At 39.9% G+C, this 19867-nt stretch overlaps 1 protein-coding gene across 1 annotated transcript; it reads left to right on the forward strand.

The window, feature by feature from the left end:
• The first annotated feature begins 231 nt into the window (after positions 1 to 231).
• Ilp7 (Insulin-like peptide 7) lies at positions 232 to 18976 on the forward strand. The gene is made up of 3 exons (XM_068226871.1): positions 232 to 341; positions 3535 to 3674; positions 18789 to 18976. Exons 1-3 carry the CDS (start codon positions 232 to 234, stop codon positions 18974 to 18976), a joined length of 438 nt encoding a protein of 145 aa, XP_068082972.1.
• Positions 18977 to 19867: the final 891 nt, after the last annotated feature.

The raw sequence follows: 19867 nt of genomic DNA on the forward strand, positions 1-19867 counted from the left end.
GAGGTACATCACCAATACGATCTACTAGAATTACATTTAAAATAGTTTTGTACATAATATGAGCACACCTGAAATACCATCTCTTATGATGGCAGTATAAAGGATGAGATTTAGATTTTTCATTTAGACACCTTCAGTCAGTATTTATCTGTTTATTCTTAATTAAAATGAGCAAAACATCATCTGTTCGCGTGTGAAGGCTTGGTAAAACCACAATGCTTTTCATTACAGATGCTGCTCCCAGTATCAACGGTGACTGCACTGTGCCTCCTCTTGGACGTGTCGGAGTCTGCGTCGTTATCTGAGCGTGAACTGGAGCTTGAGAACACCTTCAAACTACGGTAAGTTTCTAGTGATAGTCGAAATTTCAAGTGAAGTATCTATCTCTGTGCTCGCTAATAGATTGGCCTTCGCATTCCCACCAAATTAATTTAGTATATTACTATTATGGTATTCCCTGAAGAGTTTTACATTGAAGGAGGTCCGAAAAGTGAAATTTAATATTTAGAGATGCCATCTTTAGCCTTTTAGGTCTTAAAGGCACTTTCTTTTTCTTTTTGCAGCTTCACCTTCTCTATACTATATTTGTACTGCCCATTCTCAATTCGAGTCATCATTAGTTTAACCATCACCTCTTAAACATCAACAAAAAAATAAATGAAATTGAAGTGAAATGAAAAATGAACATAATGCTTAAAAAATCAGGGGTATCAAATTATATACAAGAAAAGTGAAATATTGAAAGGAGAGTATTATGATGTGAGTGTTTTTGAAGAGAAAGATCTCACTTCTTGTAAACCTAGTGAGCTTAGGCCAAATATGATTCCATTTATACTAATTTGAATTTCTTTCTCAAGGATGTCCATTGCTAGTTTGCTGAATTCTTTATTTCATTATTTCATTCAACATTTTTTAACAAACACGAAATTATTTTTTTAAATCACGTTAATCTAAAAATATATAGCAACTGAATGAAGATGTTTTTCAATCATACTGTATATTGCATACCACCAGAATAATAAAATAAGCACTCACACTAAGATGTTTAGTATTTAACATTCGTTGATGTGGAGAGAAGTTTCTCGATGTTTTGCAACGTGCTGTCTGAATACCGACGGTCCTTTACTCCTAAGAACCTGGAGATGACTATTGTGATATACTGAAAAACAAACTGAGGTAAGATTTCCAAATTCCAATTTCTGTAACCGTAGTGTGGTTACACCAAATATGATACCACTTATACTAATTTCAATATATTTCTCCAGGATATCCACTGTCGGTTCGCTGAATTCTTTCTAGGTAGAAAAAACATTTCATTCTCAATTCTGCAAGTACTTTTTTAACAAGCACGTAATTTCGTTTTTTTAATTATGTTAACACATTGCGGACCGGGTGGTCTTGACACGGCTCAACACCTGTGCCCGGCCATTTACTGTGTAACTTATGGCTGCAGCACATAAACATATGTGCTTAGCTTCACTAACCTTGTACTGATTATGGTGAAATTTATTAGAGACCTTTGGTAAAAGTTCTAATAATGTTTCCTGGTATGGTAGGCTGAGTAGCAATGAATTCTGTGAAGGGGCAAACAGCAACTTTTGATGGGATCAGTTGACCAATAGTCTTTCCAACAATAGTATTTCCAACCTGTCCCATCAATATATACAAAGCAAAAAATGTTTGCATCTCACTACTAGTTACATCAGTCCAATTCACGCTCTTAGGGGTATTTTGGGTGATGAAGTAGTTTGCTTGTGAAACATGTTCGTCTGCTCGGTGACAAGTTCGAAGAAATAATCAGAAGAAATCAGCCCTACTACCTCGTCAATGTTTTCAGGTCATCAAGTCTTTACCGTTATGTCAGGAACTCTTGGGAAATCCTCTAAAGTCGGTGAACTATTATTTTCTACTCACTCATCAGAAGAAATAGACATATCACATCCATTTACACTCATAACATCATTTTCAGCTTCGTTATCGACCACCACAACTTCCCGTTGTTTTGGATGACGTACGTCTTTATTATCATCCGAGACACCTTCGTCAGAATAGCTTTCAACATCAAACTCGCGATCGTCAATATAAATGGGGCAATCCGAATACTCATCCGCAAACAATTCATTTAAAAATCTTGTCTGTCTAAGCTCGTGTCGATGCTAGGAAGCGCCACCTTATCCACCACATTGTTCCTTGAACGATGTAAACATGAGGTCGGAAAAGTTAGCAAATGAATCATAAAACAGAAGAAGAACGTTAAGCAAAGATAGCATAGAATAAATAAAAGCTTCAACACAGAGAAGTTGAGAAGTTTCGACAGATGTCATCGAACGTACGAGTCTCGTGAAGACAACTACTCTCCCGTGCGCAATGTGTTCTAAAAATATATAATTACTGAATGAAAAAGTTTTTCACTCATACTGTATATGTTCGTACTGTATGTTGCATACCACCAGAATTTTGCGTTTTAAGCATTATGTTCATTACATACGTAATTAAAACTAAAATTATGAATGTGTTTGGATCACATTTTTAAGTCTATTTTGCACGTTTTTATGTATTTAAAATGCAACATAAGACATTTTTCGACCTAGCCTAGAGGTAATCATCCGATACAAAAACAGAGACACACGAAAAACTTGAGATAAAGTACAATCAAATAATACAATGAAGATCTATGTTTAAAATTCCATAGCTTCAGTCTTGCACGAGTCTAGTTGTAACAGGTGTGGGTCGAACCGTATTTATCACAACTATTGGTTGGCTGGAGGAATACTTTAAAATTGTAAAGACTGTCAAATGTTGTTCTATTTTTCATGGTTCTGGAAACGGAGTGAAGTTTTAAAATTCGTAAAAATTTATTCATGGAGAATACAAGCACAGCCAGGATTTCCTCCTTCCTCCAACCCTGTGCTTGTATAGATCAGGTTGGATCGGTGTTGACGCCCACACTGACAAATGACCGTTCCGAGGTTGTGTTGGATAGGAAAATAGGGTAGCCATTACTAAAGAGGAAGAACGTTCGTTGGTGTGTTGACTCCGTTCTCCCAATTATGAAAATATCAATGTATTAATATCACACACTTCCTCTGATGGAAATCACGTCTCTATGTTACAACAAGCACTCATACTAAGTCCGGCCCGGGGAAGTCCGGTCCAGCGTTGTAGGGGCAACGCGTCCACCTGTCACCCGGCGGCCCCGGGTTCGATTCCCGGCCGGGTCAGGGGCTTTTAATTGTAAATGATTAATATCCCTAGCCTGGGGACTGGGTGTTTGTGTTGTTCCTTTCCTCACATTCAACACTCTACACTTTCGCAATTACATTTACACGCAGGTTCCTCTAAAATGGTAAAAGTTGCGGCAAAAGAGCTGTAGAGGTGAACGATACGAACAAAATATCATTATTATAAGAAATATAACAAGACAGTCGACTATGGCTTTTGGCATGTCAGTGCATTACACTGATATGTGGAAATTTATAAAATGGTGTATCACTTTATTGTTATCTGTTCCTCCTGTTTTTCTTCGTTTTTAAGGTCGGAGGCGGACTGGGCGCAGGTGTGGCACAGTGAAGCCTACAGTCGCTGCCGAGATCGTCTAGTCCGCCACATGTACTGGGCCTGTGAGAAGGATATCTACCGATTGCCGAGGCGGGAGAAACGTTCATTGCAACCAAGTGAGTTGGTTATCTTTTTCAGGCTGTTGCATATCGTAAGTCTAAAACGTGGGAGAGTGACATCATATGATTTTCAACATTATTCTTCTTCTACTTCTTTGTGACCTTGCCCCTGTTTCCTGTTGTAGGAGCTTCATGAAAATTTGGCCCATTCTTACTGTTAATTGTCCTTTCCGCCACCAACCCTATGTGTGTAAGATATTAACACAAACACAAACACAACCAGTCCCCGTGAAGTTACAATCCTTGATCTGGCCGGGGAAAGAACCCTCTGAACAAAAGGCCAGTTCACTGATCATTCTGCCAAGGAGCAGCAGTTACATATTTTCAACACTTTATATATATATGCTAAGAGCCTCCGTGAGTCAGGTGGAAGCACTTCGGTCTCTCACCACTGGGTTCCGTGGTTCAAATCGCGATCCCTCCATGTGCGATTCGTGCTGGACAAAGCGGAGGCGGGACAGGATTTCCTCCGTGTGTTGCAGTTTTCCATGTCTTCGTTCATTCCAGAAACACTCTTCAATGTAATTTCATCTGTCGGACGTTAATCATTACCTCAAAGGAGCGTGTCAGGCTTCGACAGCCGGCACAGCTCCTATCCTCTCCGCCACTACATGAGGTCTTCATTCATTCCAGTCCTGACCCGGTCGAATAACTAGAAACAGGCTGTGGATTTCCATATACCGTATATACGAATAAGTTCATTAGGACATCGCGAAGTACTTAGAGGCGTGAATTTACCTTCCACTGTTCCCATATTTCTTCCATTCTTTTACTGTGAGCTTCCTTCCTATCTTCAGACCAGGCTGTAACAGTATTTTCCTTTGGTTTAACCTTTTGGTCAACCTGCCGTTTCTGAATTTTGGCTCTGAAAATTACCCTCTTTTAGACATCTAGTGGTGTAATTCCTGCCTGTTTAAAATATGTTTTGATTTCAACAATCCATTTCATTGTTCCTGTTTTGGCTTTAGTTCTGCTTTCTTTACATGGTGTGAAAATGGGAAATCACGGAAGAACATTTTCAGGGCTGCCGACCGTGGAGTTGGAACCCAGTATCTCCAGAATACAAGCTGACAGGTAAGTGAAGCACACCATGCAGCCACCCGCTCGGTATAACATTAATAATAATAAGAAGAAGAATGGGGTAAATATACATGGAAGTATTACCTTGTATGCGACATTCCTTGTATTTTTCTTCTTATTCTTCTTCTTCTTCTTCTTCTTCATAATCTGTTTACCCTCCTGGTCTGGTGTTTCCCTCGGGCTCAGTGATGGATCCCACCTATACTGCCTCAAGGGCAGTGTCCTGGAGCGTCAGACATCGGGTCGGGAGATGAAACTGGGAAGGAGGTCTAGTAGCTCGCCTAGGCGGCCTCACCTGCTATACTGAACAGGGGCCTTGTGGGGGGATGGGAAGATTGGAAGGGATAGACAAGGAATAGTGAAGGAAGCGGCCGTGGTCTTAAGTTAGGTACCATCCCGGCATTTGCCTGGAGTAGAAGTGGGAAACCACGGAAGACCACTTCGAGGATGGCTGAGGTAGGAATCGAACCCACCTCTACTCAGTTGACCTTCAGAGGCTGAGTGGACCCCGGTCCAGCCCTCGTACCACTTTTCAAATTTCGTAGCAGAACCGAGAGTCGAACCCGGGCCTCCGGGTGTGGCAGCTTACGGCGACGATGGGATAGGAAATGGCTAGAAGTGCGAAAGAAGCGAACGTGGCCTTAATTACGGTACAGCACTAGCATTTGCCTGGTGTGAAAATGGGAAACTGAAGAAAACCATCTTCAGGACTGCCGACAGCGGGGTTCGACCCACTATCTCCCGAATGCAAGCTGATAACTACGTGACCCAAATCGCACGGCCATTTACTCGGTGCATTCCTTGCACAATTACCTTTTGGCACTATTGCGGATTTGAAATATCGCTCCCTTGACATTACAACTTTTAATTGACATGGCTAAAAACTGGCTGAGTTAAATAGAGACCTACACGTCCCTTGAGGTTTATTGATCTTGATACAAAATGCCAAGCGAATTGGAAATTGGTGCCTCTTGAAAGAAAATAGAAGAGTTTTATCGGATGTTAAATCAATTCGAGGAATTTGAGATCCATTTCCAGCTTTACCTCCACTTATTATTTCCAAATCTAAACAGTTTTTGTACATACTTCTTAGAATTAGGCCCTAATCTGGTTCCGTTTAGGAGCTGCTGGGAAATGTTCCGATTTCTAACGAGCATAACTATTGCTCTCCAATTTTTAGAATAAGAATATGTGGAGGCAAGGAAATTGAAGTAGCTATCTTTCATATTCAGTATTTCTATTGACGCTAGTGTATGGTTCTGAACTACCCAGTGACTTTCAGATTAGTTAAGAATGGTAACGTTCGACAAAATGATGACATCTTCCGCAGTAGTGAACGTTTTGCCATATATTCTTGCAGGTAGCTCAATAACATTTGATCCGTCACCATCTACAGAGGGATTTTAAAGAAGGGACAAGGAGGAGATTATTTAATACAGTCATAAATAAATAATTGTTTTGCGATAAGCAAGTGGCAAAACGGGCAAAACCTTTATAAATCTCCCCCAAGAACGATAATTGTCGCACAAGAAGGAATGGAATATCGATACCTATGGTATATTTTAGAAGAAGAATCACACACATTAATTAGTGACTGTTTGCCATTGGGGTTTAGTCCCATATTGCACCGTGCTAATGGAATGTCGTCAGCTGCTTCTGGAATTTAATTTTAATCCAGACACCAAACTCTAATTTAAATATACAATAATTATTAATGTAACATGCACTGTTACACCGCTGGGTAGCAAAGCAGGGGCTATTCCTGTCCATGTTACTAATATAACATGAAGCCCTATACTGTAGCATTTTGTATTATACAGTATATTCTAAACGTTTTTAGTGCCGACGGGACCATCTGTGATAAATGCATTCCTGACATTTGTGTTTTTTAGTTAGAGCACGTCAATGATTTCATTAATAATTAAAAGTTGTTCCTGGTTTGTTATGAGTACCATGTCGGCCGAATCAAAATTGAAAATTGTCACATTAGCATGACACGGAGGATCGACTCACTTCGCAAACTACCGGAAAAGAAGAAGTCTACAGCCTCAGTGTTAATTACAACATGAAAAAACCTTTAAATTTCTCCGAAATCACTAATGCTAACAAATATAGGGAGAATTACAGAAGGGACAGTAAAATTGCGTTGAATACTTCTCGGCCAAGCGACTCACTACAACACAGGCTGGAGCTGAAGAAGCCGAAGTACAGCTGACCAGGAAGACGTCTGACTGCACATGCGTTTTACGTGCTTACCTACTTACCCCATTCCACCTCTTCTATCGGGCCACATACCACATGTATTTATTTTAAGTTGTAGCTTGAGATTATAATTTCGCTTTAAACTATTTCCTTGTAGCAGCCCAGATTATCAGGGAAGTAGCTGATTCCTTCAAACAAATAATAAAAGTAAGTCATAACTGTATGAATTTAAGCCTCGCGCAATAGAATGATAGTAATATTAGCTTTACGTCCCACTAGCTACCTTTTTACGGTTTTCGGAGACGCCGATGTGCCCGAACTTAGCCCCACAGAAGTTCTTTTACGTGCCAGTAAATATACCGACACGAGGCTGACGAATTTGAGGACCTTCAAGTACCACCGGAGCAAGGACCAAACCTGCCAAGTTGGAGCCAGAAAGCCAGCGCCTCAACCGTCTGAGCCACTCAGCACGACTCGCGCAATAGATATGATGTACACAATTCCAACTGTCACTGGAACTGACACCAATTAGGCTAGGAGTCCGAAAAATGTCGTCTCAACACACATATATGTCATTTTGGACATAATTTTTTATCATCCCTTCTCAACGCCCATGCCAACGGAGGCTGAGCTTGGACTTAAACGGCATCCAGTGTGTCACAATTCATCTCAGTGACCCCAAAAGCTATGATTCGACACTAACGTCGGCCGTTTTTGCTTATTTTTACAAAACTGGGTGTGCTAGTGGTGTCCAAACCCCACAGCATCTTACCCAGGTAGTATAATAAATAATTTCGTATGTCTATTTCTAGCCGAGTACAGCCCTTGCAAGGCAGACCCTCCGATGAGGGTGGGCGGCATCTGCCATGTGTAGGTAACTGCGTGTTATTTTGGTGGAGGATAGTGTTAGGTGTGGTGTGTGAGTTCCAGGGATGTTGGGGACAGTACCCGGGCCATTTGAATTAACCAATGAAGGTTAAAATCCTCGGTCCAGCCGGGAATCGAACCCGGGACCCTATGAACCGAAGGCCAGTACGCAGACCATTCAGCCAACGAGTCGGACACCCAGGTAGTAAGTCATTTGTATACAAAGCTTGATTGAGAGCTATGCTGGAACATACACGCATGCATTCATAATCTCGGTCATTCTGGACATTTTCTCTCCTCACCCCCTTATAACCCCCATTCCATTTGGTACTGAAATTCGATTTGCACGGCATCCAGAGTGTCTCACACTTCAACTTAGCGATCCAGAAAACTGTAGATTCGACGCTTATATTGGTCATTTTCTATTATTTTTATATTTCACCCTCTCCGCTAGGATGTTAGGGGTGTCTTTCCCCTACAGTATTTTCTTTTCCGGGTAATAAGCTTGCTTGTTTTGAACAAACGTCCAGCGTACTGTACATAGATGAAGACCAGTTGCCTTGTTTACAATGATGCAGGGAACTTAATGATGCTAATTCCAGATATACCCCATCCCAATAATAATAATAATAATAATAATAATAATAATAATAATAATAATAATAATAATAATAATAATAATAATAATAATAATAATAATAATAATAATAATAATAATAATAATAATAATAATCATGTTTTCTTTACGTCTCACTAACTACTTTTACGGTTTTCGGAGACGCCGAGGTGCCGGAATTTTGTCCCGCAGGAGTTCTTTTACGTGTCAGTAAATCTACAGACAAGAGGCTGACTTATTGGAGCACCTTTGAATATCACTGGACTGAGCCAGGATCGAAAGTGGCAAGTTGGGTTCAGAAAGCCATCGCCTCAACGGTCTGAGTCATTCAGCCCGGTAAGATGTGAAATGATGTGTCTCAGTTCGATACTTTTCAATATGCAAAATTACACGATTAAACAACCGGACCAGCTCTGCGGTTGAATTATCAGCGTACGGATCTTAGGTTCGGAGCGCTCCGTTTCAGAATTCCGTCGGGCCAAGAATTGTAACTTCGTAACTTATATTTAATTCTTCTGCTCGTCTGGTCTGGTCGTCTCATCTTCAGCTACACACAACTCCTCACACTATCAACCAACACAGAAACACGCAATTTAGGCACTCATCCCACTGACGCACCAGGTTGAGGATCCCCATGTGATAAAACACCGTGTCCTGCTGCGTGAAGAAGTCCGTAACCGCCTGCTGCACACCCTCGTCCGGCAGCAAGCGTCGACCCTTCAAGGCCTTTTTGAGGGGACCGAAAGCGTGATGAGGCTGTCCTCCCAGATCGACCGACGTCTTGTGTGACATGCTGCCCCATGCACAGTCTTCATTCTCCGATGGATGTTCACCGACGTTTGTGCTTCGGCAGCCAAGAACAGAACAACAACACGTTGGTCCTGTTTGGACGCAGTTGGTAATAATGTTGCACGTGGCCACATTTACCGCACGCACGTCGGCACAATACGACTGCCACACTACTCCCTTTGTCTACATGTCCGTGCTTATATACCCGCGTCGGAGTCGCGCTACGTTGCATGTCCGCTGCAGCAACACCCTCAAACAGGAACTTTTTGATCACACCTTGTACAAAATAAAACAAACATGCCATACAAGAACCCTGACTACGCCTCACTTGAAATGACGAATTAGTACCGACTTCGAAGGGAGAAATGCGCTACTCAGTGCCACCTTTCCTTACTTTCCAGCAGATAACGTAACTATCCTATTCACTAACATAGAGCCATGTCAAAGCAATCGCTAAAGAGTGTATTGAGGAAAATATATTTTGAAATAGTTTACCGGGTTTTTTCCTAACTACATATATTTTTAACGGTGTAAACAAATTATTACCTTTATGTCCATACGGTCGAGGGGGATGTGCTGAGACTCCCTCAGCCTTCAGACCGAATGTCCCTAATTTAAAACTTCGGGTCAGATTCCGCGTTTGACCAAATCATAGGAAGCACGATGGACATTCGAACTTTAAACTTCTGGATATAATTAAGGAAACTGCGTCTTAATTTAATGACGATGTGTGTGGGAGGGTGGGGGTAATTCCATCAATTCAAATATACAAGTGTGGAACAATTAGAACTAAGAGGAAGATTAAGAAGAAGAAGAAGGAGGAAATAATAATAATAATAATAATAATAATAATAATAATAATTACCTCAGAACAATTGAAATAGTAAAATAATTCAAGTATCTCGCGGAATGGATTAGATGGAATGCTGTGGAATGCAGAGCAATGGAATCCAGGAAAAATAAATTTGAACTGGCCTTGCAACTAAGAAAAGATGCATACAACAAGAAATCTCTTCCATGGGGGTCCAAAGTTAAACATTATAAAACAGTGATTAAACGAAAAGCGCTATACGCAGCAGACACACAAAACATGAATTTCAAAGGCCGGATGGAGAAACTCGAGCTAAAAGCAAGGAGAATTTTAAAAAAGATCATATGACCAAAATTTCACGATAGTAAGATAATATACATCAAGAATGAAACACTCCACAAGAAAATTGGAAAACGCTCAGATACAATGCGAAAAAGAAGCATATATTTTTACGGTCATGTTCTCAGCAACACCCTCAAACGGAAACTTTTTGATCACACCTTACACAAAATAAAACAAACATGCCATACAAGAGCCCTGACTACGTCTCACTTGAAATGACGAATCAGTACCGACTTCGAAGGGAGAAATGCGCTAGTCAGTGCCACCTTTCCTTACTTTCCAGCAGATAACGTAACTATCCTAGTCACTAACACAGAGCCATAATACAAAAGGTTAATTCAAAATATAACAAAGAAACTACCTCCATGTTAATTCACTGCCTGAAACGACATATTAACGAATTCAGGGAGTATAGTTTCAAGTACTATCCCGCCGGTTCCTGGAGAGTCACGCCAGACAGACAGTAAAATTGTCCTCGATTATTTTCAAAGGACGTGGGTCCGATACCTCTTTCAGAAAGTACAGAAGTTAAGAAACGAACTCCCAATTCTGGAGAAACACATAATGGTGCGCCGGAAATGAGGCAAATCTTTGACTTCTTCCACAACCGCAAAACAAAACCCAACTGGTTATGAAAACTGAAAAAGTCCTAGTAACATTACAAATTATAGAGAATGCATTATTCGATAGAACAGCTAAAGTAATAACTAAAAGCGAAAATATAAGCTTCCAAGACAAATCTTCTTTAAAAGCCTAACCTATTATCTCGGAATATAAGAGGAAATGAAGATTAGAAAGAATAAAGAAATACTGGGCAATAATAAAAGAACATCACCCAGAGAAATGATTGATTCAATGTGCCCATAAGAGATTGAATTGAAATAATAATAATAATAATAATGGCGTATGGCCTCCGGAAAGATCTTGTGAAATCCTTCGAGCTGACACATATGGGTGGTGTGCGCTTCTGTGAAAATGGGGCGCTGCCTAGGAGGATATCTAATTTTGAATTTGATGAAAACACCCCGTCTGAGAGCCGGTGGAAGTAAACAATGTTACAATCTCCAACCCGACCAGAAATCGAACCCGGGACCCCTTGAGCCAAAGGTCAACATGCTAACAAGGTGGCCACAGGGCCTGGCAGTGAAAACTAAAACGGAGTGGAAATCCTGGTAATCCACTTCAATTGTTTTGTACCTTGGTAAGGTAAAAGTATATTAAATATGCCCTATAAATATTAAATGCATCATCAGAAGCGAGATTAAGACCAAAACAAGGACAGCATAATAATTATACATTATAATTCTTTATATTAAACCAAGTGAGTTCGCTGCACGGTTCGAGTCATGTAGCTGTGAGATGAGTGAGATTACATTCGGAAAAGGGTGATTCGGAAATCACTGTCGAAAGAGTTGAAGATGGTTTTCCGCGGTTTCCCACTTCTACAGCAAGCTGTTCTTAACTTCATTCAACGCACGACCACTAACGTCCTAATCTTGGTCCTTGAGTCACGGGTTAATTAAAAATATATAGTTGGGGACAAATAATGACGACCTCAGTTCTTGGAAGCGATCTGGAAGCCAGCTGTAAATCCCACCCTGCACCCAGCTCAGTTAATGAGCTCCATGTAATCCTTGTTTGGTATGGAGAGGTTGATAAACCACTCTCTTCAGTCTTGACTCTTTCTTCATGCCGAGTGCAGTGCAGTGACCTATACTGCTAATAATAAGAGTTGGTGTGTGACATTTCTTAGAGGGAGGTCCGTTTACTGCCTGTCGAGGCGGGATAAAGGGAGTGGCTGTGTGGTTGCCATGGAAACGAGGGTGGGGCAACTGCGGTTGCTATGGAGATAAAACTTCAGGGCAGCTCGTCTTGCTGGGAGTTGCCAAACCTCTCACTGTCACTGATAAGAACCTGATTGTTTGTATAAGAGTGATCGCAAATGGGACGACACCGCCTGGCCAGGTAGTCTACAACAGATCACAGCGGTCAGAATGAAGGAGGGAACAAGTGAGCCGGAAGCGAGGGGTAAGAGCATGTAGAAAGGAATGCTGGAATGTGGCAACATCGTGAAATGGCACGTGCAGTGCTCCTCCCTCCAGCCTTATCTGTCAGACGCCAACTTTAGTTAAGTCTAGTATAGTGAGCATTATTAATAGTAAGATAGGAAATAACTGATATTTGTAATATCTATAACTTATCAGTTTAGCGCAAGAGCAGTAATATGTCGGTATTCTTCCGGCCGTGGGTAAATCCGGAATCACAGTGTAACGAAGCGGAATTAAATCAGCCGCCTGGACCTTCTTCTTCTCCTTCGCCAGGAACTCCAACTAAAAATGACAAAAATGTGATTGACAGAGGTGTTAAATTACGAAAACAAATCGTAATGTTGGTGAGGAACAGTAAAAATTTCTTACGAGGTGTTTTAGGAAATGGCGGTGTTAAAACTGGTAAAAAATTTAATAATTTAGCATCGGAAGCGACAGGAACCTGTGTTAGTACGGTGAAAAAATAGTATGATTACATTATTATTTTCACTTTTCAAAATGGTTTACATTACAAACTGTGCAGCCTATTGGTGGGATACAATTGGGTAATTTGAACATTTATTCTGTTAACAATTATATGATAATAGCAACAACAACAACAGCAGCAGCAGGAAATTATATTATTATTATTATTATTATTATTATTATTATTATTATTATTATTATTATTATTATTATTATTATTATTATTATTATTATTATTATTATTCATGTGGCTATTTCAGCCTTATAATGTTCCGGCATTTACGTGAAATGGAAAACTACAGAAATCATTTCAAGGACAGCCGGTGGGATTTGAACCCATGGTACCTCCCGACTTCGGGTTACTAGCCCTTCACACTATCACTGAGATAGTCCAGTTTTATGGGTCGTTTTAAGTTTGCGTTTTAGTATTCAGGGGTCTCTCTTCGTTACCTCATAACCTACTTTATATCGCCATTATACAATATTAATATTATTTTTTCATGTCTAAATTCCTGAGCTACAATAATAATAATAATAATAATAATAATAATAATAATAATAATAATAATAATAATAATAATAATAATAATTTACTTTATATCGAAAATAAATTCCATAAAAATATTTTATTCCTGCTCTGGCTCGTTTGGTGATAGGGCCGATGACCTTCGATGTTAGGCCCCTTAAAACACCAAGCAACAAGCGTATGGTGATAATGAGTAGACGATTTGGCAACTCTGACTACGGCAGACGTAGTAAATCCTATTAGCCCCTATTAGACACCGGGCTGCCGCTGGTGGGTAGTGGTGTGAGGCGAGGTCGTCATGTTTTGTCCCCAACTATAACAAAGAAACTACTTCTATGTTAATTCACTGCCTGAAACGACATATTAACGAATTCAGGGAGTATAGTTTCAAGTACTATCCTGCCGGTTCCTGGAGTCACGCCGGACAGACAGTAAAACTGTCCTCGATTATTCTCAAAGGACGTGGGTCCGATACCTCTTTCAGAAAGTACGGAAGTTAAGAAACGAACTCCCAGTTCTGGAGAAACACATGATGGTGCGCCGGAAATGAAACAGATGCGTATAAAGCGACAGAGTAGTGAGCCTCAATTGAACTCTAATGATCTGACGCATTTCAAATATCGCCCAATAACATCCTGCGATGTTGAGCGGTCTTTCAACCGTTACAAGACAATGTTGCGTGAAAATAGGAGATCGATCCTATTTGAACACTTTAAAATACATGTAATTTGCTATTGTAATTCTTTCTGATCACTCATCAAAATATGACATTCATTTCATTCTGTGCAGAGTCTAGAGTTACTCTGGAATGAGTAATTAAATAAATTCAAAATATATGAATACAATTAATATTATTACTTTAACTCTCTTTAAATATCCTACTATGATACCTTCAATTCATTGTTGGCATTTACAAGACGAAGTATTTTACACATCACTACTTTCTGATATATTCCACAGCTTCATAGTAATAGTGTCTATAGGCCTAATAAATGATCACCATTGACAAATATAATCTGTAACTATATTATCGAGGTTATACAGCCTGTACTATGGCTACAAATGACACCAATAAGAGTACCACTGATAACAAAACAGAATGTCAATTTTGCGGGCAAATGTATAAAGGTCTTAGGATACATATAAGTAAATCACACCCAGAGCAATACAGAGTCTGCTTGTTGAATCCATCTATGACCACACCTAGTCAGTCTAAGATTCCACTTTCAGATCCTATTCCTATTTCTAGTAAAAATGGTCAGTCAACGAAGGTGGAAATAACCTCTGATCAAAGAGAGCAAAAAAATAAACCTTACCCTCACGAACTGAGTAAATGGCTAGGTATTTTTCAGTATGAATTGAATGATGCTGAATTCAATGAACAAGTCACTAATTTTGTAAACTTCCTTGCCACAGCTACAGACCTACTGCCAGGTCCAAAGAGTTCAGTTACTAGATATATCGAAGCTCGTAAACATGGCACTTACAAACATTACAACCGACAATATAAAACCTCCAGTAACCCACAAAGATCCTCTAAGAATGATCATGAACGTCGGAAGGCTAAATTCGAGTATTAACTGACTCAATATGAATATTTTTACCAAAGGAGGAAGGCAATTAGAAAAATTCTAAGTGACAAAAGAACTAATAATTTGAAACTAGAGAAAGATGTTGTTGAAGGATATTTTAGGAACAGATTTGAAACCCCTATTGACTGCATGAGAGACTCCTATATTGATTATACGAATGATACCTTAGATGATACAATTTGAATATATCAAGAATTAGTTTTTTCCATTATCAAGAGCATACCAATTGACACTAGCCCCGGTCCGGATAAGGTTTTATTGAAATCTGTTTATAATCCACTTGCTGCTAATATTTTAGCCCATATCATCAGAAGAATATTTGAAAGTGAATTCATTCCTGAGGTTCTCAAGACAGCGACAACTGTTCTTATACACAAAGGCGGTGAAGAGAATGATCTGTCCAAATGGAGACCGACTAGTATTTGCACCATTATTCGGCGCATATTACGTAAGATCCTTGATAAAATTGTAAGGAAATACATCCCTTTGAACCAGTTCCAAAGAGGTTTTGTCATGACCCCCGGCTCTTTCATTGACGTAAATATTGTTGATGGCATTTTACGAACAGCTGTAACGAAAAATATTTCGGGCTGCGTAGTAGTCCTCGACATCAGCAAAGCGTTCGATAGTATTGGACACAATCACTTAAAGGCGACAATAGAGAACTCTACACTACCTAGATCCATTAAGAAGTTACTAGTCAACCTTCTCACAGAAAATACAACACAAGTTCAAACTGCTCGCGGTCATACAGATAAGAAAAACATCAAATGTGGAGTGATGCAAGGAGATCCCATTTCACCTTTCTTATTTCACTGGGGTATAAACCACATCCTTGATGAACTCACAGACATCAAAGTGTCAGAAATGTATGGTTTTCAATTAAGTCCTAACACTGTACCTTTAACATCCCTATGTTTTGCCGACGATCTGGTGATCATAGCTGAAGATCAAACAGCAGCTTCAATCCTAGTCACTTCTATCATAAATCTGCTTCAAGAAATAGATTTGCATATAAATGCGGACAAATCAAATGCCATTATTATAAAAAATGGTAAACTTCATTCTGATGATATCGTGACGGTCTCTGGAATCATTACAAGTATAAATGACAGAGAAGAAATAAAATATTTAGGGGCAACTTTCAGACAGACTTTAGTCTTCAATGAAAATCAGGTACTTGAAAAATTGAAAGCTAACTTAGATCAGATTACCAGGACTCACTTATTCCAACCGCATCGAAAACTGACTGTATGAATCCGTTTAGTGGCCCTGCACTGATATACCCCTTCCAGACTGTTTCGGTTGAGAAAATTCCCAAATCAAGTCTGTTAAAAGCCGACAACATTATCAGAAGCGCACTTAAAGAAATTCTACAACTTCCGAGTGACACGCCGAGGTATGATCTATTCGAGCCACAAATATAAAGGGTTAGCATTAATGCGCGCTACTTGAGAAGCGTGCCTTCAACAGCTGAACATCAGTCTTAAGCTAGAAGCTGTGAATGATTCGCACGTAAACGCTTTTCGAAATTTCACAGCAATAAAAACTCGCTGCCTATCTGAACTTCAACTCAGTGAAAAGACATCAACGAAATCTCTTAGACCACTGCGCGATATACTTAGAACACGCAAATTTGAAGCTTGGTGTTCATATCCGCAGAAAGGAAGAGGTGCTGAGTTATTTGCTCAAGTTCCTGCTGCTAATTCCTTGGTTACCAGAAGGGATGGTTTAACTTGTTCGGAATGGAGGAAGATGTTGAAGATGACCGCGATGGTTGCACCAGTACGTACTCTGCTGGGACGTTCTACCAGCACCGACCGCTGCAGACACTGCAGTGGGTATGAAACCTTACCACATGTGCTGGGGAGTTGCCCTCAAAGAGAACTGCTTAGGATCAAACGCCATAACATCATCATAAACCTGATTGCTAATGCTCTTCGTCTCAAAAATCTAGAAGTGTACGAAGAAGTCCACTGCATTGCCGATGGAGGCAGCATTCGCAGGATTGATATTATAGCGATTGATAGACGGAGGAACGAAGCAGAAATTATTGATCCTGCGGTACGCTTTGAATCTTCAGACTCTCAGCCGACTGACGTAGACGATGAGAAAAAGGATATCTATAATCCAACCATCCCTTTCTTTCTTGAGTCGTGTAACCTTAAAAAAATTACTGTGACTGGACTTTTCTTTGGTGCGAGGGGAACAATACCAAAATCTTTCATCACATGGCGACAAAAATATAAACTAGCGAGAAGTCTACAATATGAGATAGTCGTCTTACTCATCAAATACTCCGTTTCGATACTTCGACACCATTTATATGGAATTCACGTCATTTAATATGGTTAATTGTAACCTATCATTTTATAAAAACATTAATGTTTATCTACCCTCATACCGAGCTCGATAGCTGTAGTCGCTTAAGTGCGGCCAGTATCCAGAATTCGGGAGATAGTAGGTTCGAACCCCACTGTCGGCAGCCCTGAAAATGGTTTTCCGTGGTTTCCCATTTTCACACCAGGCAAATGCTGGGGCTGTACCTTAATTAAGGCCACGGCCGCTTCCTTCCCACTCCTAGCCCTTCCCTGTCCCATCGTCGCCATAAGACCTATCTGTGTCGGTGCGACGTAACGCAACTAGCAAAAAAAAAAAATCTTCCCTCAATATTGTTATTGAGTATTATTCTGTGTCTTATGGAAAAACTAGGGTGCCCTGGATCAGATTAAATAAATAAATATTATTAAAAATTCTAGATTTTAAAAGTATATTTTCAATATAATGCTAATTTAAACAGCGACAATGTTTTGAAGATTTCGAAATGTGCCCTACTACTGTATTGTTTACCTTTTTATCTACCTGCATAATAGATTTCCTCCCTTCGCGCTCTTGTGAACGTATTATTTGAAGCTAGCTTGTATTTGGCTCATTGGTTATTTTTATTTTATTCAATAGTTTTGCTACTGGTTTAACTTCACACCAACATATGGAAAACTTCGGTGACTCAAGAATAGGAAAGGATTCAGCTTGGGAAGGAAGCAGTAATTAAGGTACAGCGTAGCATTTGTGTCGTGTGAAAATATGAAACAAGAAGAAGGCATCTTCAGGGATGCCAACATTATGACTCGTACCCACCGTTATATGCACGCAAGGTCACAGCTACGTGAACCGAGGGGCATATCCAACTCACTCGGTACTTACAGATTACTAGACCTCGGATTTTATGCAAAACCCATTTTGTTCCTTAAGAGATAAGTTAAAATGAAGTTGTATTTACATGTTTCATGTATTTATAGGGGTAGAAACGGTGTCTAAAATGCCTAAAATGGAATTAGAACCTATTTGCCTATATTCCTATAATTGCTGTGTGTTATCCCTAAATCGATTAAAAACGCTTTTAATTTAGTCGGAGAAACTTAAATATTTGCCGACTCGTTTTCAGTATCTTGAATAGTATTTTCTAGCAATTCCTTTCAGACAAAACATGAAGCTGTAAACCAATTACCACTCCCCGGAATTTAAGCTGCCTAAAACATATTTTATAACCTATTTTTACATATTTGAGAGCCTATTGTAGGAGCCTAAAATACAAATTTTAGCGCCTAAAAATCCGAGGTCAACTGATTACCTAGGTTTCTTGGTAATAGGACCATGTAACAATACAACGTGATTCAGAGTACAAAATCCAATTCTTCAATATTCTATTTCTAATAACTCAACTTGAAAAATTTACAATCCTAGTTAGTTTGTTGCAAATCACTATGTTTCAGGTTACCCCTTCCTCAGCTTTGAGACTGCTAAGGTTTTCCTGAGAGAGCGACGTTCACGACGAGGTTCCATCACCAGGCAGTGCTGCCACAGTTCCAACGGATGCACGTGGGAGGAGTACGCCGAATTTTGCCCCAGCAACTACAGGCGGTCCCGTAAAATACGGCCGTTCATCACCCGCCAGTTATAGAACACAGTTTTTAAGTTTTATAACCAAAGCGTATAAATGACTGAACTTGAAAGTATTGTGAATTATTTCTGCAGGACAATTGGCAAATAATTTATTAGCAACTAATAAAATAGTTACTCTATGAGGTTCAATTTTACTAAGTAGCTGAATATTATATTTGTCGGGATTTGTTTTATCTTTCCTCTCCTGAAGACACAAGATAGCCTGCAGCTCCAGTTTTATCCTACTTCAGTAGTTCTCATAAGGAGTGAATAAGATATATAATTAGATAAATTTCCAGGATAGTAATAATGGCGTATTGCCTCCGGCTAGACCTGTTGCAGGCCTTTCGAATATACGTTCTACAGGCGACCTGCAGGTCTGTGAGGTTGAGGCCATACCTAAGATGAATTATAATGTTGAAGACTGCACAAACATCCAGCATACGAGCCAGAGGAATTAACCAATCAAGGTTAAAATCCCGACCCAGCGTTGAATCGAACTCGGATCCCCTTAGTCTAAAGGCCAGCAAGCTAATCTTTCAGCCATAGAGCCGAATATTTCCCAAACAAAAGTTACGATTGGAAATCAAAATAAACATTCTTTCTGATTCGTATGGCCGGTGGAGAAGCCTGATTCAGGCCTTCCGATTGGTGAAGACAGTATAAACTCCAGCGCCCAACGAGTGAATTGGTCGTGTGGTTAGCATAGCGTAGCAATGAGCTTGTATGCGGGAGATAGTGGGTTCTAACCGCACTGACGGCAATCCAGAAGATGGTTTGCCGTGGTTTACCATTTTCACACCAGTTAAATGCTGGGGCTGTAGCTTCATTAAGGCCACGACCGCTTCCTTCCCACTCTTAGCTCTTTCCCATCCCATCGTTGTCGTAAGACCTATCTATGTCGGTGCGA

This window comes from Anabrus simplex, chromosome 3, assembly GCF_040414725.1.
Source record: "Anabrus simplex isolate iqAnaSimp1 chromosome 3, ASM4041472v1, whole genome shotgun sequence".
Lineage (NCBI taxonomy): Eukaryota > Metazoa > Arthropoda > Insecta > Orthoptera > Tettigoniidae > Anabrus > Anabrus simplex.